Genomic DNA, 26,408 nt, shown 5'->3' with positions numbered 1-26,408 from the left:
CCAAATTGAGAAGTACTGTAAGTATAAAGTACAGGCCAGATTTCAAAGACTCAGTACAAAAAATATAAAATAACTCATTAATCATTTGTTTATGTTGATTTTATAGAAATTATAATATTTGGTTATGGAGTGAAACAAAATATATAATAATAAAATATAGATATAAATAATATAATAAAACATATTATTACTTACTCCATAAAGTTAATTTCACCCATTTAAAAAACATTTTTTTATGTGGCTAACTAGAACATTTCAAATTACTTGTCTGTGTGAAACCATATTTTTATGGCACAGTATTGCTCTAAATGATTTACAATCCAGCAAAGTATGTAAAATCTGTACAGTTGACCCTTGAACAACTTCGAGGTTAAGGGCACCAACCCCTGCATAATCAAAAATCTGAGTATAACTTTGACTCTCCCAAAACTTAACTATTATTCGCCAATAGTTGATTAAAAGCCTTACTGATGACATAAACAGTTGATTGACCCATATTGTATATTACATGTTTAATATACTGCATTCTTACAATAAATGAGAAAATAACATTATTAAGAAAATCATAACGGATATATCCAAATACTATATTTTAGTAGGTGGGAAATAGCTCCCTCTTATATACAAATCAGCAGAAGAAGGTGCAGTTTAATATTTTTACCCTATTATCAACTTTTAAAATAAAACTGAGACAGAAGGGAGCCTGTTTAAGATTATCCAGATTGGAACGAATTTTGTGACTTGAATATGCTAGAAAACGGGAGTTAGACCCTCTAATGAGAGTTGTAAAGCGTAGTTGTGGGCCATGTCCCAGACTATTCAAATAATTTACTTTTCTGTTTAGAGTCATATCAGTGATTGAGACCAAAGTCTGGGAGGGGGGTGGGGCACGACGTGGGGGTGTGGGATTAAATAGCCAAGGTGCTATTTCAAACCTGACAACTTCATTCTGTTGTCTATTTCCAGTTGTGTTAATCCTAAAGCTGCTGTAAGAATCTGTTTTCCATTTCATAGTAATTTTCACTCTTCCTAGATGTTATTTTCTCAGCATTTTTCAGAAATCTGCTCCTTGATAGAAAATTATCTTTCTGTAGATATAACTCTATTTTAACTAATATTTTCACTAATATTCATGTTTGGAAGAAAAGTAAAATTGCTGTAAAGGACAAGTCAACTAGTATTTGTGGTTTAGACCTTTGTAGCTTTATTTTATTATATCTTATTTTTTTCCCTTTGGCAAAAAAAGAAAATCATAAGGAAAATGCATTTGCAGTAATGTGATGTATTTATAAATAAAAATCAGTGTATAAGTTGAACCAAGCATTTCAAACCTGTGTTCTTCAAGGGTCAGCTGTATATAAAATCACCTTGTAAGATAGTAAATGATTAAACTAATGGGAAAAACGGTGTACTAATAGTTGTTCAGAGGAGGAAAATAGCTTTTCTGGAAGCTGGTACCAATAGGAAATTCATGGTGGTTATGGCATGTTATCTGAGCTTTGTAAGTTGGTAGAAATTTAGCCGATGGAAACGAAGAAAAAATATGTTACGATGATGGAATGGAATGAGTTGGACTTCGGGTGGTAGGCGTAGCTTAGCATGAATTCATAATTCATGTAATAACCATTATAATAATTCATAATGTCCCAAAAGTCTTTCAAGTGCTTTACATGCCCTATATTACTAAATTCACAAATGAGGCTTTACCACTGTTCTCATTTTATAGGAAACTGAGGCACAGAAATTTTAGTCAACTAGCCCCTGGTCCCGTAGCTAAGGAAGTGTCTGAGCTAGGATTCAAACCCACAACATCTGCTTCCCACATGTGCAACCACCGTCTGCTCTTGTCTCTTGAGCAGATAAAACTAGGATTTACATAACTTCCAGGATATAAGATGGATTTTAGGACTTCCATGTTCACCCCTGAAGTTGTACAATAATTTTATGTGTATTATGCCTTAGTGTAAAGGTGATATTAAAATTAAAAACTGATATGGCATGAATTCTGGTCAGTCACATTGAAAGTAGCCATGTCAACAGAGGTGCTGGGTTATAGAGACATTAACTCTTTACTTGCTGGTTTGGGGGAGATTCTGGGGTTCCTGGGAGGCATTTGCAGGGTAGCAGAGTCTACTAAACCATTTATACTTAAAATTATATTTAAGAACAGTGTATCTATATAGGTGTGTACCCACCATCAATTTTTCCTCTGTGCATTTTCACTTCCATCTTAGGGCCTTTGTACTTGTTCACTATGCTTAGGGCTCTCTTCCCTCAGTCGAGTAGCTGGTTCTTTATCATTCAGGCTCAGCTCATAAATCACCTCCTATAATTATCCCCCCCCCCATCTCCTTATCTAAAGCCACTCTTTAACCCATTAGCCCTTTAAAACTTACTTCATAACACTTACTATTAATTGAAAGTAATAGAGTCATGTATTTGTTCATGAACTTTCCATTTGCCTTTGCTCCTTGAGAAAGCAAGCTCCGCGAGTGAAATACCTTGTCTCCTTGTTCTGGCTATACCGTCGGTGACTAGAACAGTGCCTGGCACATCATAGGAACTTTAAATATTTGTGACTGGATCAAAGAGGAAAGGTCTGTACCATTTGTTAGGTTCTAAAAATTAGAATTAAAATTAGATTTTAAGAACTACGGACTTAATACTCCAATTCTCTTGTCCAGTGGTTCACAGCCTCATTTATAAACACTTAGCTGGTGGGCCAAGGAGTTGATTTGGATCAACACGAAGATTTGGGAGCAGAGGAAGAGAGGAAGGGGACGCTGGGGGCCTTCTCCAGGTAGCTCCACTTAACACATTACCTCCTAAGGTCACTATGTTGTTCAGCTGCTATAGGGAGATCGGTGGGAGACAAATAAGGAGGCTTAGAATTTTCTGGCAGGAGGTGGTGAAGGCCTCACTGTGATAGTGGCAAACAATGGAAAGAAAGCCCCTTATGTAAGAGAGGACAGACTTGAAGTCCAAAATGTGATACAAATTCAGCTCTCAGTTTTCGGTATTTTCTCTGATTTCATGAATCAACTGGCCAAATTAGCCAAACCATACAATTTAGGGTTTTATGTGGATTTTGCTCAGTAAAAGTCTGTGTGAGTGATTGTCCAGGTCTTTTGCACAAGTTCTTCCTCTGCCTTGATTCTGCTTGCCTGAACAAATCCTAGTGGTCATCCTTTACAGCTCTGTTGAGGTGTGACTTCTCCCAGGAAGCCTTCCTTGATTTCCCCTTTCATATCGACTTTGATGTGCTTGGTTTCCACACCTGTACTTCCCCTACTGCTGCAGTTACCGTATTGTATTATCATCACTTGTTTCTCAGTAGATATATATTTCTCGGTCTTTTTGTTTGTTTTTGCCCTCCTAAAGAGTCTCTCTAGACATCTTTTCCTCTAATCAACCCTCCCCACTAAATTTTAATATCACAGATACAGAGTATGCATATTTGTATTTTATAAACTAAAATTGTAAAACATTTTCATCTTGCCCAAGAGCTAATTTTCTTTCAATTTGCATTGCCAGTGTCAGGCATACAGTACATGCATGATAAATATTTGTGAATAACTAGAGGGATGAGACGATTTCTTCAAATCTTAAGACTGCCCAGTTTTGACACTGTGAGTCTTGAAACTATATGGACATTTAAAAAGGATGTTTATTTATTTATTTTGAGAGAGGGAAAGAGAGCAGGGGAGGGGCAGGGGGAGAGGTATAGAGAGAGAATCCCAAGTAGGCTCCATGCTCAGTGAGAGCCTGTTGCTGGGCTTGATTGCACAACCTCAAGATCACGACCTGAGTCGAAATCAAGAGTCTGGCCCTCAACAGACTGAGCCACCCAGGTGTCCCTGGCTTGCTTAAACATAGTACATTTTACTCCACTGATCTTCATATATGAATCTACTGCTCATAGCCTTTGGTCCTTCCTTTTTCTTCCAGATGGGTTTGTATAGGGCTATCCAGATTCACCCTTTTGGTCCTTTTACATGCTTAAATCTTTACTAGAAGTTTCTTGGGTTCAGAAAAAAATCTGTGGCTATACAAGCTTTTCTCTCTTTTCAAAGTAATATACCCAAATGGGAATTGAAACCAGACCTTTAGTCTGTGAGGACAGATTTCTTCCAAAAAGTTCATAATTAAAAAAAAAATTGACCTCAGCTTCACAGTAGTAGAATATCCTCTTTTTTTTTTTTAAATTTTTTTTTCAACGTTTATTTATTTTTAGGACAGAGAGAGACAGAGCATGAACGGGGGAGGGGCAGAGAGAGAGGGAGACACAGAATTGGAAACAGGCTCCAGGCTCCGAGCCATTAGCCCAGAGCCCGACGCGGGGCTCGAACTCACGGACCGCGAGATCGTGACCTGGCTGAAGTCGGACGCTTAACCGACTGCGCCACCCAGGCGCCCCTAGAATATCCTCTTTTTCAGGAAATGAAAATATCCCTATTATATGGAGCTTGGCATTAATGAACACTACATTATGCTCACATTTGTACATGTAGCATAAATTACATGAAGGCATTTGTCAAAATTAAAAGTGCTTTTCACACAGAAGATAAGCAGCAACTATTTAGATGTATGTATATAAACATACACATTCCCATACACATAATTATAATCTGTGATCTTAATGTACTGCCTGATTCCCAAAGATGTGAAAACATAGGACCCATTACTTCATGCTTGTGAAGGACTCTGTCTCCTCCTTTAGCCTCCAAATTCCATTCATGCATATATTAATTCATTCAACAAACACTTTTGTATCCCATGGACCAGACATACAACAGTGTTTGTTCCTTTAGGTACGGTCTCTTCCTTTTACCTCCCCACAGATTATTGTCAACCCAGAGGGCAGAATGAGCCTCTAAACCATCAGTCAGATCATTTTCTGACTTTGCTCCAAACCTTGCAAAGGCTCCTGGTTTCACTCAGAGTAAAAGACTGTGTCTGAACTTGACTCCCATTGATGCTAAGACCTTCTCTCCCCCACTCTTCACTTGTTCAACTCTCGCCACAACACCCTCTTGATGTTCTTGGAACTTGCCACACATGCTTCTGCCTCAGGTCCTTATGTTAGTGGTTCCCTGGCCTGCAATGTCCTTCCATCCATCAGATACCTACGTGGCCAACACCCTCACCTCCTTCAGTTCTTCGATCAAATTTACCTTCTCTCTGAGGCTTACTCTGATTCTATTTCTTATTGCAATGTACTCCTACCCACACAAACCAACAATCCTGGTCCTCTTTAACTTGCTCTGTAGTTTTGCTTTCCTCTAAAGCATCGATACCTCCTAACATTTATTTCCTTGTTGATTATGTTTATCATAGGAACACTATTACTTCACCACTAGAATGTGAGCTTCTTGAGGGCAAGGACCTTTATCTGTTGTCCATTGCCTCACCACAGGGCCCTAGAATAGTGCCTGGCATAGGTTAGGTGCTCAGATACATTGGTTGAATTAACTTTCAAATAGAGCTTGTATTTTCAATACCCAAAGTGTGAAGAGCAAAGTGAGAAGTGCCGAGAAGGAAAATGAATTAGCATCAGAGGGTTGGCAGAATTTGTAATGTATGCTTACAGATGTGATAGCCAGCACAGGCTTCAGTGTGGACCCCTTCTGGGCCGAAGAGTAACAGTGACAGGAAGCTCATCTGCCTGCGTGGCCAAGAGAGCACCACGGTGAGGGAAACAACATGTTCCCAGACTGCCATGGGCATGAGATTTTAACCAAGGACTCTGTGGCAAATGCTCATGGGAGGAGCAGAGAGAGGTGATTAGGTTTGAGAGATAAAGAGGATCTTCATGATAATTCCATTTCAATCTAATCTTCTGAAAATGGTCACATAATCAATACATGTGAAAATGTATGAAGGAAAAGAGTAAGGATTGGTCTCTACGTCTTTCCTAAGTTGTGCTTCAAACTTGCTTCTTTTACAAAATATTCAAGGAAACTCAGTTCACACTACGTCTATGTGTGCTTTGGCAGAAACAGGGCAATTTCAAAAAACTGTCAAAGATTCTTTTTTAGGTGGAAGGAAGTGGTGTGTGCGTATGTACTTCTGAAATCACGTCACAAAGGTAACTGTGCCATTTGGTTATTTGTGCTAGGTTGAGTTGTGACTGCCTTTCATTCTTGTTTGTCTGCTGGGAGGCTTTGCTTTGAAGGAGAGGGGGGGCTCTGGGTCTGGTGGCTGTATTCTGTGGGAGGCTGTCAGGGCCGTAGTTTTCTAGTCATATCTACCCTACATATTTACGTAAGCCATCTGTTGACCCAAGTTTTGCCTAGTCTGAACTTCCTCTTTTAAAAAAAAAAAAACTGAACTCATGACATGTGATTTCTAGTAAATAATGATACTGCTTCAACACTTGCTTTCTCACCACATGAAGTAACTTGCGTTGTCAAAGAGAGGAAGCAGGCAGAGGCAGGTGCACCATTTACCTCATTAGAAGTGATATACTTCACCTTCTCACCACTTCGGATTGCCATCTCCCTGTCCTTTCAGGAATGACATGTTTTTCAGTGATTTTTTTCTAGGCATATGAGACACTAAGAGATGATCTCAACTACAAAACTGTGAAGACCCCAAGCTATTGAACATCTTTACACTCACAGCCTCTTCAATTCTACTTAGGCTTTTAGTTGTAATAATTTACAAAGTTGGATTAAGGCTCAAGAATGGAATGGGACTTAATAGTCCATTGCCAGCTATGGATAAAGCAGATTTTTTTAAAAAGTTTGTTTATTTTGAGAGAGAGAGAACAGTATGAGTGGGGAAAAGAAGAGAGAGAGGGAGAGAGAGAATTCCAAGCAGGCTCTGCACTGTCAGCACAGAGCCCAAGATGGGACTCAAATTCATGAACCATGAAATCATAACATGAGCAGAAATCAAGAGTCAGACACTTAACTGACTGAGCCACCCAGGAGCCCTGAAGAAAGCAGATTTTAAAAGGTGTCTGCTGGGGGCGCCTGGGTGGCGCAGTCGGTTAAGCGTCCGACTTCAGCCAGGTCACGATCTCGCACTCCGTGAGTTCGAGCCCCGCGTCAGGCTCTGGGCTGATGGCTCGGAGCCTGGAGCCTGTTTCTGATTCTGTGTCTCCCTCTCTCTCTGCCCCTCCCCCGTTCATGCTCTGTCTCTCTCTGTCTCAAAAATAAATAAACATTGAAAAAAAAAATTTAAAAGGTGTCTGCTTTTAAAATAAAACTGTGCAAGAGGAATCAGAGTTTGTTGGCTTTTGCATGTGAGTGTTTGGGGGGGGGGTGTAGTGGAGCGGAGACATTGTAAACCTAATGGTGATTTTGGAATTTTCTGTAACTTAGTTTCATGCTTTCTATATTATAGTTAATTATAATAACATTTATGTTGCTTTATGCACCACCCCTGTCAATTATGGAAAGAAGTCATTAAAATCTTGGTAAGGAGAGATATCACATCAATTTTCTTTCTTAACCTGTGAAACGTTTACAAAGCCCTCTCTTTCCAGTGTTGTAATTCTGGGTCTCCTTGGCTCTTTGCTGACATGCCCTCTGTGACTGCAGTCTTACCTTCCTCTGAGCCATCAGAATGGCCTTCAAAGACAGTCTTGACTATGTCACTGAAAAATCCAGTTTATATTGTACATGAGATGTTTGAGGGTGAAAATGATCAAAACTGGTTTATTTAGAAACAGGATCCTTTTCTGGAAGCAGCTTTGCCCACCAACTTAATCAGAAGAGCACCTTTCCCTTCTCTTGCCCTTCTCCTTCCTATTCATCTACCCCTTCCCTTTTCTTTGTCCTCTTCCCTCTCCTCCTCTTCTCCCTTACTCTTCTCTATCTTTCCCTTTCTCTTTATCTGTCCATCTTGACCCTTCCTCCTCATTCTTCCTCCCTCATGGTCTGTTCATACAAGGAAAGGTCTTCTGTGCTCAGCAGGCAGTATAATTAAACCAGGAATTGTGCCCTACAATTCTTGTGCCCAAGAATTGTTTTATAAAGCAAACTCATATATTCTTGTCTCTCTGGGAAAATTTAACAAAAAAAGTAATTGATGTGTTTGCACTTATTCTCCTAAAATAATGTTTACTAAGTAAAAGATGATGTTCATTAATTCAAACAATTTCTAGCTCATGAACTCCAACCATAATGTTTTTGTGTAGAAATGTCAGTCAACATGTCAAATACTAATTATATACCAACTATATATGAGATACTATGTAGGGCCTAAAAGATAATAGTAATATTGGTCAAAGTCCTAGCATTAGGAAATTACAGTCCAGTTCAGGAAATAAAACACAAACACTTTAAACATTATAAAACAATGCAAGAGATAGATAATAATAGAATACAACAATCTAGTAATATCACAGGACAGAAACTGGTGAATAACTGCAAATGAATGGTGGAGACGTTAAGTGCCAGGACATTTCAGAGAAGGGAGTGATTTCTGTGGCCGAGGTAACCTGGGACACTTCACAGAGCAAGACAGATGTAGAGAATGTTTAGGTCCTGGAAAGGACAGAGAAAAAAGCAGCAAGTTCCACACAAGAAGTATAGCTTGAACTGAAACTTTGAAGTGGCAAAGCAGATGATGTGTTTTATGAAAGGACAATGTGTAGATCTGTGTGGTTTGAGTAGAAGATTTGGAAAAATCACATTGGAAATAAATTGGGGAAAGATTATGGAGGGCTTTGAATGCCTTGATAGGTCAATCAAATGTCTCCGTGAAATTTTTACACAATTTGTCAAAATTTGTCAAAAGAATGTGATTGGTTTCATGATACAAAGGACATGTGTGAAGTAGAGATTCAAACCAGAAATCCTTAGCGTATAAGCAAACAAAAATATCCCTTGGCCACTGAGGATGGAGAAGTAGGTATCTTATTAATTTATAACTAAGCCAATCTTTTATCCTATAAATAATTGGAAAATGTTAACCAGGAGGGTGACATGATCAAATTTCATTAGCGTATCATTGTGACAGGGTATAAGAACAACTATGAAAGAGATGAGTTTAGCAACAGTAAAATAAAGGGCTAACAAAATAGTCCATGGGAGAGATGGCCTGATATTAAGACCATGGTGGTTAAGGATGGCAGGCAGAGAACAGAGTCAGAGAGCAATTTAGGATTTGGGACCAACTGGACTTGGTGGTAGAGTGAATTTGTGTGGGGATTGGGAGGTAGCAGGACATTAGGAGCCAGAGAAAGTTGTGTGTGGGGGGGTGCTTCCTAGGGTGCCTCCTAGGACACCAGTTTGAGTGATGGTCCTGTGATACAACATAGAGTTTCACTGACTTTAGTTTGGAATTGCGTTCAAACTTGCATTTCATTTCCGTTCCCCCTAATATTGCCCTAAACAATAGATGGTTGTTACTTCCTTTTTGAAGGCTTACCACCAGCTCCCTTTACTGCCCTACATCACACCCTGGCAGGGTGGTTTTCTCAAAGACAAATGTGGTTTTATCAGTCTTATACATAGCATATAAAGCCCTTCACAAATCACCACAACTTACCCTTCAACCACGTCATATTACATTTACTCAAGTGACATTTTTTGCTCCAATGCCACTTAAAGTCTCATTTCTTTTACACATTATGGTCTTAACTACCTCAGAGGCTCTTCCCACAGCTGCCCTTGGGACAGCACTGACTCCACATTTAGCTCTACGATCATCTCTTCAGAAGAGCACAATTAGGTAGTGGGCCTCCTCGGGGCTGGAGGCATAACTCGCTTAATTTTGTAAACCCATCTGGTATGCATTCAATAATGTTTTGTCCAACTATAAGTGAACGCATTTATTAAATAAATGAATGCTGGGGAAATTGATAAGACAAATGAAGGAGCCTTAACAGCTGACAAAAGCTTTACCTGTTTCCTTTCCCAGCTAACAGTTAACATTTAGCAAAAGCCTGTCATGCCCTCAAAGGAATGACTAATATGGGGATTTTACAGCTGTGGTCAGACCTGGAAGATGTTTGTGGCTATCCAGGTCTTTCCCGGTAACATTCGTATCACTCTTTCTGATAGAAAGTCTACTCCTATCTATAACCCCCCCACCAAAAAAAAAAGAAAAGAAAAGAAAAAGAAAGAAAGAAAGAAAGAAAGAACAGAAAAGAAAAGAAAAAGAGAAAAAGCAAAACAAAAAATCATCAGGAAGTTAGAAAACAAATTCGAAATTGGATATTAGAATCTAATTCTAGAATCTTGAAATCAGAACACACTAGAGAAAAATAATGCTCAGAGTTGAACAGGCACTTTGACAGGTCTTGAGGATTGACCAAAGCTCTCTGGGATTGTAATTTAAAAGTGGAATAATAGAGAGAGGAGGTAGAACTTCATAAAAGTGTTAACAGTGCTGTGTATCTTTGACTTGTTCGGCTGCTTTTAAAATGAATAGTGTCTCCCACGTAGCTGCATTTATAGATCAAAGGCGTCTGCTTTTGCCAGAATTGCTTGGAATAGTGGGCAAAGTTTTAAGCATATTAAGAGTAGTTACCATTTACCCAGTGTTTGCTATGTTCCAGGCATATTTGAAGTGCTCTGTATATTTTGTGTCACTGAAACCTCACTGTAGTTAGGGTACAGGTACCGCTTTGCCTATTGGTAGATACAAAAAATGAACACGGAAACATTAATTTCTAAATTATATTTATCCATTCCAGACTGATTTTGACAACTTTTCTTTATTGACTCAATGTATATACTACATATATCTTCTGAATTATCCAGAACCTTTCTCGGCCTATCTGTAGCCATCTCTGAAAGCCTCTTCCTTCTATCTGTCCAAGATCCTTAAATCAGTTGGGGTTTCCTGAATTGGTCTTTCTGGTGATCAGGGTCCTGAAACTGTCTCCTTTTGTGACTGACTCCTTCAAAGGCTGAGAGATATTTAATCTCTTCCTCTTGACAAAGCCACAATCAAATTAAAGCCTTAAAAAGAGCCATTTTCCAAGGAGCAATTGAAAAAAAAAATAATGAAAATAAAACATAAGCTTGGCAGCAAGCAAAATATGCACGTTTTAAGACTAAGAAAGACCTGAGCTTAAACAAAGGTACGGATTCGGGTTTCTTCTGGGATTGGTAGTGGTCTGATTTCATTTTGAAGAAACTTAATTTCTAGATTTATCTCTAAGTTAGACCACTCTTGGTCAGCTCTTCTTGTTCCGATTTCGGTTCTTTCTCTCTCTTTCTCTCTTTCACTTTAATCTTACTTCTCTGTGGGTTTATGCTGGTCTTCAGATTTCTCTACATAAAGGCACTTCCTTTTATTGTGTGGGCCAAGCACTCTGCCTAAGCTTTCAGGAAGTTCTACACTGACTGTGCTGTTACAACAATATCACGATGAAAACAGCAAGAGGATATGTATTGGCTGATATTGGTGTCTTTTAATTTATTTATTTTAAAAGCCTGTGTAGAGAATATTTTGAGGGTATCTGAGTTATAAGTCATCATCAAAAAGCAAGGGGCGGGGATTTTCAAAAGCACACAAAAATAGAGAAAATAATAATGAATTTACATCGACCCATCATCTTCTGTCATTCTTGTTTCCTCTAATATCCCTGTTTTTTTTTTTGTTTTTTGGTTTTTTGTGGGTTTTTTTGTTTGTTTGGATATTTTAAAGCAAATCACAGATACTATGTCACTTTACTTGTAAATAACCTTCTCTGTTTCCTAAGAGGTAAGGACTTTAAAAAAGACCACAATACCATTGCTACCCCCAACAATATTAGCAATTCTTACTTGATTTTCTCTTTTTATAATTTTCTCTTTTTATAGTTAATTTGTTCAAAAACAAGGTTCAAGAAATGTCCACACATTGCATTTGTCTGTGTCTCTGCCACAATTGGTTGCATTTTCAGCATAGCTCGTGTGCTTGATTTCAAGCTACCCTCCCAGCATACTTTGCGGGTAGGAACCATCGTGTCTGTCTCAGAGAGTGTAGTAAGCGAATTTCAATGACTTGCCTCAACTTGCACGACCTCACAGGGCCAGAGGCTGTGTCAGGACCCACTTCAAAGTCATTCCTGTTTCATGTAGTCCCATGTCCCTTTTCCCCTGAGCAAGCCAGATCCTTGCTTACATTACATCTGCCACTTTTATTACGATGTCATGCTGCCTCTCATACCCTCTGCCCCTTCAGGGTGTTTGGCAATTCCAGACTTTTCAAAGAGCCAGACTGGCTGTACCTTTTGTTGAAACTGAGTTTTGGAATAGAGCAGCCATAGACTATGATGGTGGTTTCCTTTGCTATTTGGAATTTTTCAGAAGCAGATTTTCTCTGTCAACTTGGTGTGAAATGCGCAGTCACTTCTGAACAGCTCAAAAAGGTCTTCTGTTTAACTCACGTGGTGACATCAGTTCACAGAACCTCCTTTCCAGAGCAGAGATCATCTCTGTCCTTTTAATATGATGAAGGCTCCAGCTTTCTCTGGCTTAGGTCGTGAGTTCACATTCCTTGCTTTTTGTTGATGATTTATAACTCAGATACCCTCCAAATATCCTCTACAGTTTTAAAAGAACAAAAATACGTTACATATACGTTTATAGCAAAAGATGGTTCCTAGCAAATAAAAGGGAGTGTTCAGTTATACTGCTTTTTTCTAAATTTTGGAATTGCAAGAACTTTTCTTTTTGAAGGACGATAACATACCAGCTTTAAATAAAATGGATTCACATGGTGAGGGAGTTATTCTCTTTCTAATCCTTTCCCTGATCTTCTGAGTAGATCTCAGGTTAGTGTTAGCATATTTTCACATCTCTCTAACACAAAATCTCCCCTGTTAACAAGCATAGAATAATTCTTAGGCTCAGAAATCTTGGCTGGCAGCAGAATTCAACAATATTGTTTAATTGTATTTATTTTTAAGATTTTCATGTGGTTATTTAAGTGAAATGTTTTTTCCACTTATGATTCAAATATGGGTTCCTTTTAAAACTGTATTTTGTAGGTTGGGTGCTTCGGTGGCTCAGTTAGTTAAGTGTCCAACTTCAGCTCAGGTCATGATCTCGCAGTTTGTGGGTTCAAGCCCCACAGTGGGCTCTGTGATGACAGCTCAGAGCCTGGAGCCTGCTTTGGATTCTGTGTCTCCCTCTCTCTCTGCCCCTTCTCTGCTTATACTTGCTCTCTCTCTCTCAAAAATAAGTAAATAAACATTTAAAAAACCTGTATTTTGTATGTTAAAAGCAGTACTTCTAAAGAAAAAAATTAAGTAATGACAGCTATTATTTTGAGCACGTATTATATACAATGTCCTGCTTTAAGTTACCTGATAGAACCCAGTGTTTTCAGGGTGCCTGCCTGGCTCAGTCAGTAGAGTGTATGATTCGTCATCTTGGGGTTGTGAGTTTCAGCCCCATGATGACTGTAGAGATTACTTAAAATAAAGGAAAAAAAAGAATTCAATGTTTCTGTCAATGACACTACGAAGCAGGTCCTATTATCATGTGGTAAGTGAGGAAAGCGAGGCACGAAGGAATACTTTCAGATCACAAGTTTAATAAGTTGTAGGGTTAGGAGCTGAGCAGAGCTCTTTCCCTTCACCTAATACTGGCTCCCAGTCCGGAGCAGTAAAGTGGATATATGTAAATGGTGAGTGTAACACAAGAAGTACTAGAATCGTTCAGAGAACATCTTGCCTTACAACCTTCACGTTCCATACATGTTTTAACTTACAGGTTAAAAATAAATGACCTGTATTCTTACAAATGTTATTTTACATATGATATCCATCTCTTAGTGTGTACATTTTTGGTCAAACTATTTTACCTCTCTACACCTCAGTTTTCTCATTGTAAAGTACCTCATTGTAGTTGTACCTAACAACTACCTCACAAGGTTATGGATACAGTAGACTATACCAAGGTCATGTGATATACTTTAAATGGCTGCGGTAATTACCGGTACATGATAAATAGCACAAAATAGTAGCTGATATCATTATCTGGAGGCAACATTATTTACTGTTTGGGTTAGGGCTTTAGACAGACCCAGGTTTTAAGACCATGTTACCTCAGAGAAGTGACATCTGTGAAATGGGGATGACAGTTATTCAAACTCTTGTCATGCGTTTGGAATGAAATGATAATAGTTACCTGTTTAGCCCAATTCCTCTTACATTGCTTTGGATCTCTAGCATTCCTTTTCGGTTCTTTCTCAGAAATTCCATCTCTCTGCTTATATTCCCCATCTGTTCGTACATGCTGTTCACTTTTTCCATTAGAGCCCTTAGCACATTACTCCAAGTTTTCTAAACTTTTTGGCTTGATAATTCTAACATCCTTGACGTATCTGGGTCTGGCTCTGACACTTTTGTTTCCTCAATTTGTGGTTTTGCCTTTTAGTAGATCTTATCATTTTTACTTGATAAGTGATCCTGATGTACTGGGTAAAAGGAACTACTTTAAATAGGCCTTGAGTAATGTGATAATAAGTGTGGGGTAGGGGAGCTGTTCAATAGTCTTATGATGAGGTCTCAGTGTTCAATGAGCCTGTACCTCTGTCTATGAACTTCACATGTGCCTCTTAGCCCACTTCCTAACTTCCCCAGCCTGTGGAACAGGATGGCTACAGGGCGTTGGAGTTGAGTAGTTCCCTTCCCCCATGGAAAGTGTTAGAGGGACCAGGGAGGCAAACCATAAGAGACTCCAAAATACAGAGAACAAACTGAGGGGTGCTGGAGGGGTGTTGGGTGGAGGGATGGGCTAAATGCGTGATGGGCATTAAGGAGGGTACTTGTTGGGATGGGCGCTGGATGTTATATGTAATGATGAATCACTAAATTCTACTCCTGAAATGAAACTAAATAAAGAATTAAAATTAAAAATTAAAACAATAAACAGTTAAAAAAAAAAGAAAGTTAGAGGGACCTAGATTTGGGTATTTCCCTTCTCTAGGGTCAGTTAGGCTCTAATAAAACCCCAGCAGATCAGGCTCTGGTTATACAGTTTCTACTAAGGATAGACATTGTTAAGAAGAACAGAACTCTCTGGTATGTTTCAAAGCGGTTCATTTCCCCCTATCCCTGCTGGAAGTAAGGGGGATTTTTCTTAGCTTTCACTATGAGAACCTGGCTGAGCTCCTGGAGGTAAAATTCACAAAAGTGTGTCAGTCTCCCTTGACTGGGTCCCTGTGAAGTTTTTGACTCTTAAATTTGTTCACATTAAGCCTCCAGCAATTTGTCAAGTAGAGTTCAGGCTTCCTTACCTGGCACTGATCTAGCGGCAGTTTCTACTGATGGGTTTTTCTCTGGTAAGTTGTAACATTCTGTACTCAGCTGTCAGTCTCCTCAGGTATGGGGACAGAGGTTCGTCCTGTGACCTCACTTGTCTGATGGATCTAAAAAGAGTTGTTGACTTTTTAGTTTGTTCAGCGTTTTTTATGTGTTAGGACAGAGTGGCAACTTCCAGCTTCTTACATGACTGATTGGAAACTGGAAGTTTAGCCCAGTTCTTTACACGAGTACATCCTTGCTCAACCCTGGTATTAGCTCGGATTTGATTTGTAATAATGTTGGACCCATAACTGCGGCACAAAGTTTTTTGCTAACGTTAATCTTTTGTACCAGATTACTTCTTTGATCAATATTCTAAGTTATTTACAAAGCAAAGCCATTAAGAACTTTATAGAAGTTGTACATTATAAAGGTTGAGAATATACAGTTTATTATTATGATGCAATAAAGGAACTCAAGTTAAGCAAATGGCAGTAATTACTTAGTTGCAGAGACCTCTATGCAAGATAAATACAGAGTAAGAGTAGGCAGTGAAAACCAGTACTTAGTTATATTATCTTAAAGGCTTCTGATTAAATCTGTGCTAAAGATACACAAAAACATTCTAATTATATATACTTCCTTGATCTATTAGTATTCACATACTTTCACTTGCATATCTTCTAACTACAAAATAAATGACCAATTTACCAGAAACGTCTGCAATATGTGTATGGGGGTGGGAAGGGTGTGGAGGTTAAGGCTGGATGGAGGAGTTGTTGCCCAAGATGTCATGATAATTAACCAGTGAAAGTCTCTTTATGCAAAAGTGTCTTAGAGTAAATAAAAAAATAATATCAGCATGGCATTTTTGTTTGTTTGCCATATTTCACTGACTCACATTGATCTGCGGTGCTCGGTGGCATCCACATGAGATGGAGCTTCAAATGTCAGAAAGTTTTCACATTACTTTACGTAAGAACTCGTTGTACCATAGGGACCCTCCCCCCACCCTCCAAACTAGCAGACAGGTAGAAATTAAAGAGAAAATCTCTACCTCTTATTATTTCTTTTTTTTTCTACCTCTTATCATTTCTATATCTTCCCAATAGCAATGGTATTATTGTGGGTGCCCTATCATTGGCACCCCAATTTAAATAGGATACAATTTAAAATAGGATATTGCTATAGGATTCAAAGATACCATCATATTATGTCACAGTTTCCACCTAGCACTTCAAAATATGTGTGAAATAGTGGGAAGGATCCATAGTTGTTCTGACTACCCCCCTTTTTAAAATTTCACATTAGGTTTTGTGGATTATTGTGGTGATCCCTGTAGGAATTTCCCTCCCAGTGTCCTTACTGAATGAACTTCCTAATTTGATGCAAGTTTGTCCTAGGCTGGGAAGTGGGTGCACAGTGGTGACTTAAGTTATCAAACAAATCAGTCCTAAAGCCAACCCAACCTGGCAGTTGTTTGCTCTGCATTGTCTGTCACTCTGCTTTTCATGCACACGTTTCTAGACTGAGGTTAACTTAGTGAACACGACCACCATCCTAAGCATCCTGAAACCACAATATAATGAGGGTTAATCCTGGCCAAGATTGAAACATTATGCTTCTTTCTAAGTCCTGTCAAAGACTAGATGGTCAGCAGTGGCTGAGCCCAGATTGGCTGTGAGACCACAGGGAAAAGGGATGGTCTCCAGTGTTTTTATGTCATGGTAACACTCAGATCAAGGCTTGCTATACAAAAAGCTGTAACACTCAGATCAAGTGTTATAAGTATAGATCAAGTATATACAAAAAAAGCTATACTTACAGGATTTAGTTTTAGTTAGAAATGGATTTTGGGGCAATCATCTCTGTATTGGAATTTTGGAGGTATATAAAGCCTCTCTGCCTCCAAAATGGGTCTCTAGTTCTGCCAAGAGAGGTCTGACAAAAACAAGTAACTTTTGTGTCCCACTATGTTCAAGGAACCCAGCCAAGCTATTCCATTTTATTTCAACTAAAGTTTATTATTTTATTTCACTTAAAATTCATTACAAACCTAAGAAATAGATAAGATAATGACAATAAATTTAAAGTTTAGGAAACTAAGGCATGGATTAACTCTCAGGAGCCAACAATTACAGAGGTTGTCCAGTCTTACCTGAGAGCTCGTGTGCTGGAGCAGCCTTGTATTAGGGAAAAAAAGCACCAGCTTTAGAGTTAATCACAGCTGGGTTCAGCCCTCCACTCACTCTCTCTGAGGTCTCAGCCATGAGACCTCAACCACTCTGGAGTCTTTGCTATCCTCACAGATCACAGAGGAAACCAGTAAGCTCCTTCATTTTCCTCACAGCGCTTTTGGAAAAGATAGATCAGATAATCAAGAAGAAAAGAATTTGTAAATAACTTTGAAGCAGACTCAATTCTGAGAGTTTCAGCCTTGCCTGATAAATGGGTACTGAGGGATTACCAGCCCAGAAGATTGTTTATGTGAGTGTTGAGGTAATTTCTGGGTAAGAAATTGACCTTGTTCATTGGGTCTGAAGTAACGAAGTAAATGAGATATGACTTGATAGAATTCTATTTGCAGGGGTCAGGGTAAATTTGCTTAAAAACACACATACATCTTCATATAAGGTTGGCCCTTGAACAATATGGGAATTAGGGGTGCTGCCCCCTGCACAGTTGAGAATCCACATGAAACTTTTTTTTTTAATGTTTGTGTATTTATTTTGAGCGAGAGATGAGAGAGAGAGAGAGAGAGAGAGAGAAAGGGAGAGGGCCCATGCAAGCAGGGGAGGGGCAGAGAGAGAGGGAGAGAGAGAGAGAGAGAGCCAAGCAGGTTCTATGCTATCAGCACAGATCCCAACATGGAGCTTGATCCCACAGAACTTTGAGATCATGACTTGAGCCAAAATCAAGAATCAGATGCTTAACCAACTGTGCCACCTAGGTGCCCCAAACTTAACTACTAATAGCCCACTGTTGATCAGAAGCCTTACTGATAATATAAACAGTAGATTAACACATATTTTGTATACAATATATATTACATACTGTATTCTTACAATAAAGAGAGCTAGGGAAAGGCAAATGTTATTAAGAAAATACATTTTCTGAAGAGAAAATACATTTACTATGCTGTGCTATATTTATCGAAAAAGCCCATGTACAAATGGACCCATGCAATTCAAACCTGCATTGTTCAAGGGTCAACTGTATATTAATTATACAAATATATCTTATTAAATACATATAACTATATGTTAGATACTCTATGCTAAATACATAGCATATTGATATATATTTAAAGCATCAGATGTTATCAGAATAGAGTGCTGTAGCTATTAGTGAAATCTCTTCCTCAGTTCAGCCCCTTGAATCTTGGATTCAAGATTGTGTCCTAAAGGGAAAGATTTTAATTTAAAAACAGAAGACCTATTTCACTGACCTCTGTGACACATCAGGGCACAACCAACATCACTCTACTGTCATGTAACACGATGGGTAGGGAACCACTTTCTTCATCCTGTCACATTTTACCACACAACGTACGTACCAGGAGGGGTCAGGGTGGCCACTAGTGGAGAATTGCTTTGCTTAGGAGAAAACTAGGGAAAACCATGAGCTGCATATGGAGCAAGCTGGGATCCGGCAGAACAATGGCAGGATAGCAGTAGAAAAAACCCATGGTCACCACTGATGTCCAACAATGTGTCCATATGATACCTATGGAGCACAAGTACAGTATGGGTAGAAGCCATCATGGCACACTACCCGGTAGGCCCAGGAAGGGAAACAGTTATGCCTATAAGAGGAACATGGATGGGCTACATTGCCTGACATTGTGGGGTTACTAGGACAACACTGTAGCTACCAAGAGAATAAAGCCTATGGAACTGCCAGAAATACTTAGAGTGGCCTGTGTCAGAAGCTAGAGTTTCTGGATGAGGAGATGGGCACCAGAGCTAAGTCATCTGTGTGAGACCTGCAAGGTAATTTATGAATTAGAAATTATTATTATTGCTATCTTCTTATAGTGTTCTGTAGGTAAGAAACAATCAGAATTTCACTTTGGTCCTGATATGATATGAGAAATCTTCATCACTTTTTGGATAAAGGTAGTTCTTTCATTCTTCTGGGAATCCATTAGGATATATTTGGGGGACAAGTTGATAAGTGATGTAGGTCCTACTTGATAGTGTTTTTCTAAGTGCAGCCACCATACTTTAGTGTCAGAAACACCCAGTTCACTTGTTACAAATATGGCCTTATATGAGACAAACTGAATCAAGCTGTATACTTACTTCTTTTTGCCTTTTTCTTCAGAGTAATTTTCATGAACACTAAGGTTTGAGAACTATTGCTTTATTTTCTCAGCGAGAAGATAAATCTCCTAGCTGAGAGAGTGGAAATTAGGGGAGAAGTAGAGGTCTTGCGAAGACTGGTAAAAGTTTGAAGTATCTTCTGTAGGGAACACGGGATAAATCTTCAGGGATACATAAAAACGTGGCGGAGCAGCCCTGGTCCAGCTGAAACTGCAGACCTCACATTTATGATGATAATAATCCTCATGGATTGTCCGCAAAGCGTCTTCATGGTTATCATGTATTTATTGAGGGCATAGTGTGGCAACCATTTGGTAAATATGAGAATTGATATAAAAGAGGATACAGAAAAGTATATAATAGTTTCTATGAGCAGGGCGTCTATGAAGAGGTGTTAAAAATGATTGAAGAAGACAATTGAGGTGATATAAACCTTATTTAATACTTCATGAAGTAGACAGTCTCAGAGAACTACAAAATGGGGTGGAAGGCAAGAAGCTTTTATAGGATGAATAAAAAAACAAGGAGAAATAAATGGAAAATATCTGATTGGCTGGAGCCATGGGGTCAATCTGGTTTAAGGTAAGAGGCCCAGAGTTGGCTTGATCTTTGGGGATTGGCTAGCTGGATATAGTGCATTTCCAGTCAAGCAGAACATTTATAGGGACACAAAAATTATCTCAGTTTTGGTTTTCTGACATAGTAGTTTCTGACCCTGGGAAGAAGCACCTCCATCAAGGGTCTAAAAATGTATTTAAACAGAGGCACAAGTCATGTATTGAAAGAGGCCCCAACATGCAGAGCTTGGATTGACAGCGAAGTCTCCATTTTGTTGACGCTTCTCTACTCACATTGATACTATAGTTCTTGAGTAGCAAGAAAAATGCAACCGTTGGTCATCATCAAACTCTCAGAACCAGAGAGAGTGGATGTGCTGGAGTCTAAGGAAGATGTCAAGCAATTTCTGCTTCCAGTCATCAGCAAGATGCAAGAGCGTATTACATCTTGCACTAGAGTGCAGTGGAGAGCTTATGTGCAGAGTTAGTTGTTGAAAATGGGCAGTCTACTCATCCGAATAAAAACCCAACTAAGGCCTCAGAGGAAAGCACTCTGAATCATCTTTAGAATCCAAATGATGGAGTTGAGGATTGAGTGACTAAACGATGCAAAGGCCAAAAATAAGGCCGAGGAGATTCTAAAGATGGCAGTGAGGTATTGATCAACCTAGTCTGTGTTGAGGTGCTTTGCTCTTTCTCATGTGACTGAATAGCTTCCTGGAATTTTGGGTCTGTGTGTAACACATGATACTTAGAACTGGATTTCTCCAGCTCTGGAGCTGCTCAAGGAGCTACATTATTTCTAGAAGCCAACTCCATGTAATGACTGCTAAAAAAGCTGAACAAGGGACCAGACTTCAGCTGGGGGGTGTGAATGGGGCTGATATGGCTAGAATGGATGGCTCAGACGAAGGAGCAGAAGATAGTATTATCGATATATTGAGACTTAAAATTCTGTGTGAGGCCAAAGAAGGAGAGACGTGTTTTGTCCAAAATTTTAGTTTCATGTGACTCACTAACTGAGGTAACTGTTTGGTCAGTTTGTTTGGATAGCCTGACTCGGCTTTCTTTGAGATAGAGACTGGAATAGAACATAAGGTCTTGGTATTCTCTACAAGTTGATGGAATACCCTGGTGCATTTTTGGGGATTCTGGGCATCAAATGAAAGAAGTATTTATAAAGGCCCTTGAAGGGTTGGGGGAAAAATGAGGACTGTCTACATTGGACCCTACAATGGAGAGGGAATAGGTATCTTCAAGGTTCCATAAGTAGTCCAGCCATAAGTTAATTTATGGAGTAGATGACAGCTTTTTGGGGTCGAAACCCTACCATGAGGGGAAAAAACTGTTGCCCTGTTAATAAAACTATTCATTTGCTTGAAAAAGAAAAAGGATACAATAAAGTATTGAAAGCCTCATTGGGGGAGGGAAAACAGGCATTTATGAATGGCATTAACAACACCACAGGACAATATTAAGTTAAAAGATACATTGAGTAATAGTGTATAAATTCTCCAATAAGAAACCAGGCACTAGAGTAGCTGATAAAATAGGTGGCATTTGGTGCCTTAAAAATATGGTAGGATTTGTAGGAGGATATCATTCAAGTCAAGAGAAGATATCATCACATAAACAGTTTATACTACCCCATGCATGCAATACCATTTACAGCACTGTGAAGAATTAATATAGGAACAAGATACCTTATTGGTTCCCAAAGACATTACAATCTAACAAATAGAGCCCAGACTGATCATGGCAAGTTCTTGGAGTGGTGAAAAGCACAATGAAGGGAAACTTTTGAAGGTGCTATGGGAAATAATGTGGGGTAAAATAATAAACAAACAAATAAATAAATGGTATGCTTAGTTTCAAGAGTTAGTACCAGGGTTGTATTTAGGCACCATGGAAAGAATAGTCAGCAACTGAGTCTTAACAACAGTGGCCTATAAAACTAGACCTAACACCCATTTCAGGTTTGAATACTTTTCTTTGGTTCCAAAAAAATTTTAACCACTTTTAATTTCATGAGGCCTTTGTTTCACCTAGCAGTATAAATAAGACACATCTGTATATATTTGAGTTACTAATAATTTTACATTGATGGCTTTGAGAGGTTCATAGGGAAGGGAAAACTGCTACCCACACCCGACTACACCCTTTTACAAGGTAGATGTGTACTAGGGATAGCTTGGGAGACAGGTTTAGATTTTACCAACCATCTTCCTGAGCAGTGACAAGTTGAAGATGGCATTTAAGAAATTGCATTCAGCAAAATAAAATACACAATATTAACATATATAGCAAACCTTCCTTTAGCAAATAGTAAAACCTGAGAAAATGCAACAGAATGACACCTGTGGATTGGAACAGGGAAGAGAGAAAAGTAGGAAAAAATTAGAGTCACTGCCACCAACGAAGGCATCCAGGGATCCATACGTAGATACTGGGGATCTGTGGGAGGGAACACTACGTGGGACAAGCAGAGCCTCCCCTTTCAGCCGGGACCTGACCTTGAGCACCAGTGAGATTTGGAAGATGGTGAGCAAGGCAAAAATAGTGCAGAGACAAAAATAATGCAAACAAAAGAAAAAAAAAAAAAGGAAGGGAAATGGAGGGAAAGAGAAGGGAACACTAAAAATCCCTGATGAAGGGGCCAAGTGGGAGACCCAGCACAGTGCCTTCAAGTGTCCAAGAGCCCAAGATTTCCATGCTGCTACAATCCACTCTTTCTAAGGTTGAGCCCCAAAAGAAGGACTTGGCTTGAATTTTCACGTATGGGAAAATACATATATTTAAACACTAGAATCACTCTCAGTGCATCAAGATGCTATGAGACATTTCTGAAGAAAGAAGGACAGGGGTAGGAGGTCATTATTTATACAAAGAAAAAACAGTATCTCTTGTCCCAGGCTCAATGCAGGCCATATGCCCTTTGATGGGAAAGATAGAATCTGTTTCACTATTTAAGTTGCTATTTCTCAATTTTTTTGAGAGATTTAAGCATATAGTTGATGTTTCGAAAGTTATGTCTGCTTATCTTGCAATGCTGTAGTATTAATATACTTGAACTTTTGCTGTTCTTATGTTATTTCCTAATTTCCTCCCATTAAAACTTAAATTTTTTTAATGTTTATTTATTTTTTTTGGGGGGGGGGGTGCAAGCAGGGAGGTCAGAGAGAGACAGAGACACCAAACATGAAACAGGCTCCAGGCCCCGAGCTGTCAGCACAGAGTCCGACATGGGGCTCCAACACACGAACCGTGAGGTCATGACCTGAGCCAAAGTTGGACGCCTAACTGACTGAACCACTCAGGCACCCCTCCCATTAAAACGTCTTAAAGGAGGGGCGCCTGGGTGGCTTGGTCGGTTGAGCGTCCGACTTCGGCTCAGGTCATGATCTCGCGGTCCGTGAGTTCGAGCCCCACGTCGGGCTCTGTGCTGACAGCTCAGAGGCTGCAGCCTGTTTCGGATTCTGTGTCTCCCTCTCTCTCTGCCCCTCCCCTGTTCATGCTCTGTCTCTCTCTGTCTCAAAAATAAATAAACGTTGAAAAAAAATTAAAAAGAAAAAAACTTCTTAAAGGAAAATTCATATACATGTTTATATGATGTATATGACAGGAATACTCACAAAATGTGACATTCACATTTAATCCACTTGTACTGAAATCTTCCTGTGAACCAGTGTGCTATGTGTTAGCATAACACACTTAGATTACCCTTGTATCATTGCTGTGAAGTAAGCGCTTTAAAAAAAGTTTTTATTTTGAAGATATATGAGGATTGCCTTTGACCAGGCACTTGGCAATTCAGTAGTTTAGAGAGGAAAATATTCAAATATAAGAAAAATTTCAACTCTTACATTAAATGGTAGAGGCCATTTGCCTTGAGCGCGTTCTTACAGGAGTGAAGCATTTATAGCTAATGACATTTTCACAATAAAAATTGGTGGCATTAAATATTGTATGAATACATCGTCATTAAAAATTAACTTTGATTACAGGTCTTAATTTTCTGAAATTCTTTAACCTATTAGTGTGTATGCTTTTTTTTTTTTTTTTAATTTTTTTTTTTCAACGTTTATTTATTTTGGGGACAGAGAGAGACAGAGCATGAACGGGGGAGGGGCAGAGAGAGAGGGAGACACAGAATCGGAAACAGGCTCCAGGCTCTGAGCCATCAGCCCAGAGCCCGACGCGGGGCTCGAACTCACGGACCGCGAGATCGTGACCTGGCTGAAGTCGGACGTTTAACCGACTGCGCCACCCAGGCGCCCCATAGTGTGTATGCTTTTATACATGTGTTATTTTGACCATTTGGACGGTATCAATGAGAAATACTAGCTTATCAACAACTTCATTGTTCATACCAGTACCTTAGGTAGGATCACTGAAATATTCTTTTTTTTAAATTTTTTTTTTACATTTATTTATTTTTGAGAAACAGACAGAGAGCATGAGCAGGGGAGGGGCGGAGAGAGAGGGAGACACAGAATCTGAGGCAGGCTCCAGGCTCCAAGCTGTCAGCACAGAGCCTGACATGGGGCTCGAACTCATGGATAGTGAGATCATGACCTGAGCTGAAGTCGGACACTTAACCAACTAAGCCACCCAGGCGCCCCTGAAATATTCTTTACAGTGAACGCATGCAAAACTTGTTTCCATTGTAAATCATTACGGTAGCAGTTTCTGTCATGAATGCTTGTGCGTGTATGTAAATCTATGTCAGGTTTTACAGACCGCCTTCTAAAAACCTACATGAAACTTGGAAAACTATTTGTAGAAGGTATTTTTTCCTTCAGTATTATCTGTATGTTCCAAATAATTAAAAGGTAGTTAAACTTGCTCCTTGGAAAAAAGGTTTTTATTGCAAAAATTATGGATCCATAGGAAGTTGGAGAATACAGTACAGAGAAGTCTGGTTTTCCTCGGTGGTTACATTTTACATAACTATAGCACAATGTCAAAACCCAGAAGTTCACATTGATCCAGTGTGTGTGTACAGTTCTAGACACTGTTCTAGACACATTTTATCACATGTGTAGGTTGTGTAACCACTGCATTCAAGACACGGAACTATTTTCTCACCACAAAGATCTCCTTTGTGCAACCCCCTTTATGGTTGTCTTCCACCATCTGTAACTCCTGGCAATTGCTAATCTATCCTACATTTCTGTAATTCTGTAATTTCAAAAATTTCATACAGATGGAATCATAGAATATGTGACCTTTTAAGACTGGAATTTTTCACTCAGCATAATTCCCTGTGGTCCATGAAAGCTGTTGCCTGTATCAATGCTCTGTCCCTTTTATTATGGAATAGCATCCCGTAGTGTGGATGGGCCTTAGTCTGTCCGTTCACTACTGCAGAAACTTTTAGGTGTTTCCAGTTTGGGACTGACACAAATAAAGCTGCTCTGAACATTTGTAGACAGGTATTTGAGATTTTTTTTTTTTTAATAAATCACCTTTCAGAGCTGAGATAGGAGAGGCAAATAAATTGTCCAGAGCACTGAGAAATTTTCCAAACCCAGGCATTGTTAGTTTATCTCCTGTGCTATTTCCGTGATCCCCTGTTAACGGAGAACAAACCATTCTGCAGACAGTGGAGAAAAGTAATGATTATATATTTGAATATTCTTGAAAAAGTATTGGTTTTAGAATAATATCTGCTCAAAAACATGATTATTTTTAGCATCGTGTATGCACATTGATTCATTCATTCATTTACAAAAATTACTGTTTGAGTACGCAGGCCCTGTGCTGAGTGCTGGGGCAAGGTGCCTTCCCCATGAGGGCTTTTACAAAATACTGCATTTGTTGCACAGAGGTAGCTTGCTTTATGTTTGCTGCTTTTAAGAGTTTCAAATTTTATTTCATTATATTATATTATATTATACTATACTATGTTATATTATATTCTAATTTTATTTTTTAACAGCTTCAAATTTGAAACTGGAAAATATTTATTCAGAGTTAATGTGACTGCTATAATAATATTTAAATATGTAGTTTTAAATTTGCTGAAAGATCTGGGTTAATATATTTTGCTTTATCATTGGAAAGCAATTCTGAGCATGCATGCCTAAATACAGAATCTATTTTTGCAAAGTGTGCAGTTCAGTACTCCTTTCAAATAGAGGTGAGGGTCAGATGGATTTTTACTTGTAGCTTGTTCACAAATTAATGATTTCTTCTGCTTATTCTGTGTTCCTTTCCTCCAATAGCATAAAAAATTAATCAGCCGTCCACAGAGTACCAAAAGAATTTCTACAGATCCTGTAGGTAAGAAATATTTGCTTTGTCCTCATTACAGTGGTGCTATTT

The 26,408-nt window shown here is 39.0% G+C and overlaps 1 protein-coding gene across 1 annotated transcript in view; it reads left to right on the top strand.

Annotated features, from left to right (window-relative positions):
- Window positions 1-26,408, top strand: part of DTHD1 (death domain containing 1) — a 72,615-nt gene that overhangs the window by 34,764 nt on the left and 11,443 nt on the right. Inside the window, exon 9 of the mRNA XM_047856990.1 lies at window positions 26,309-26,366. Coding sequence (XP_047712946.1) covers window positions 26,309-26,366 — 58 coding nt within the window. The remainder of the gene's footprint in view (window positions 1-26,308; window positions 26,367-26,408) is intronic.

The sequence above is a fragment of the Prionailurus viverrinus genome, chromosome B1 (assembly GCF_022837055.1).
Source record: "Prionailurus viverrinus isolate Anna chromosome B1, UM_Priviv_1.0, whole genome shotgun sequence".
Classification (NCBI taxonomy): domain Eukaryota; kingdom Metazoa; phylum Chordata; class Mammalia; order Carnivora; family Felidae; genus Prionailurus; species Prionailurus viverrinus.
The sequence above is the reverse complement of the archived record's forward strand: the minus strand, read 5'-3'. Positions and strand labels throughout refer to the sequence as shown.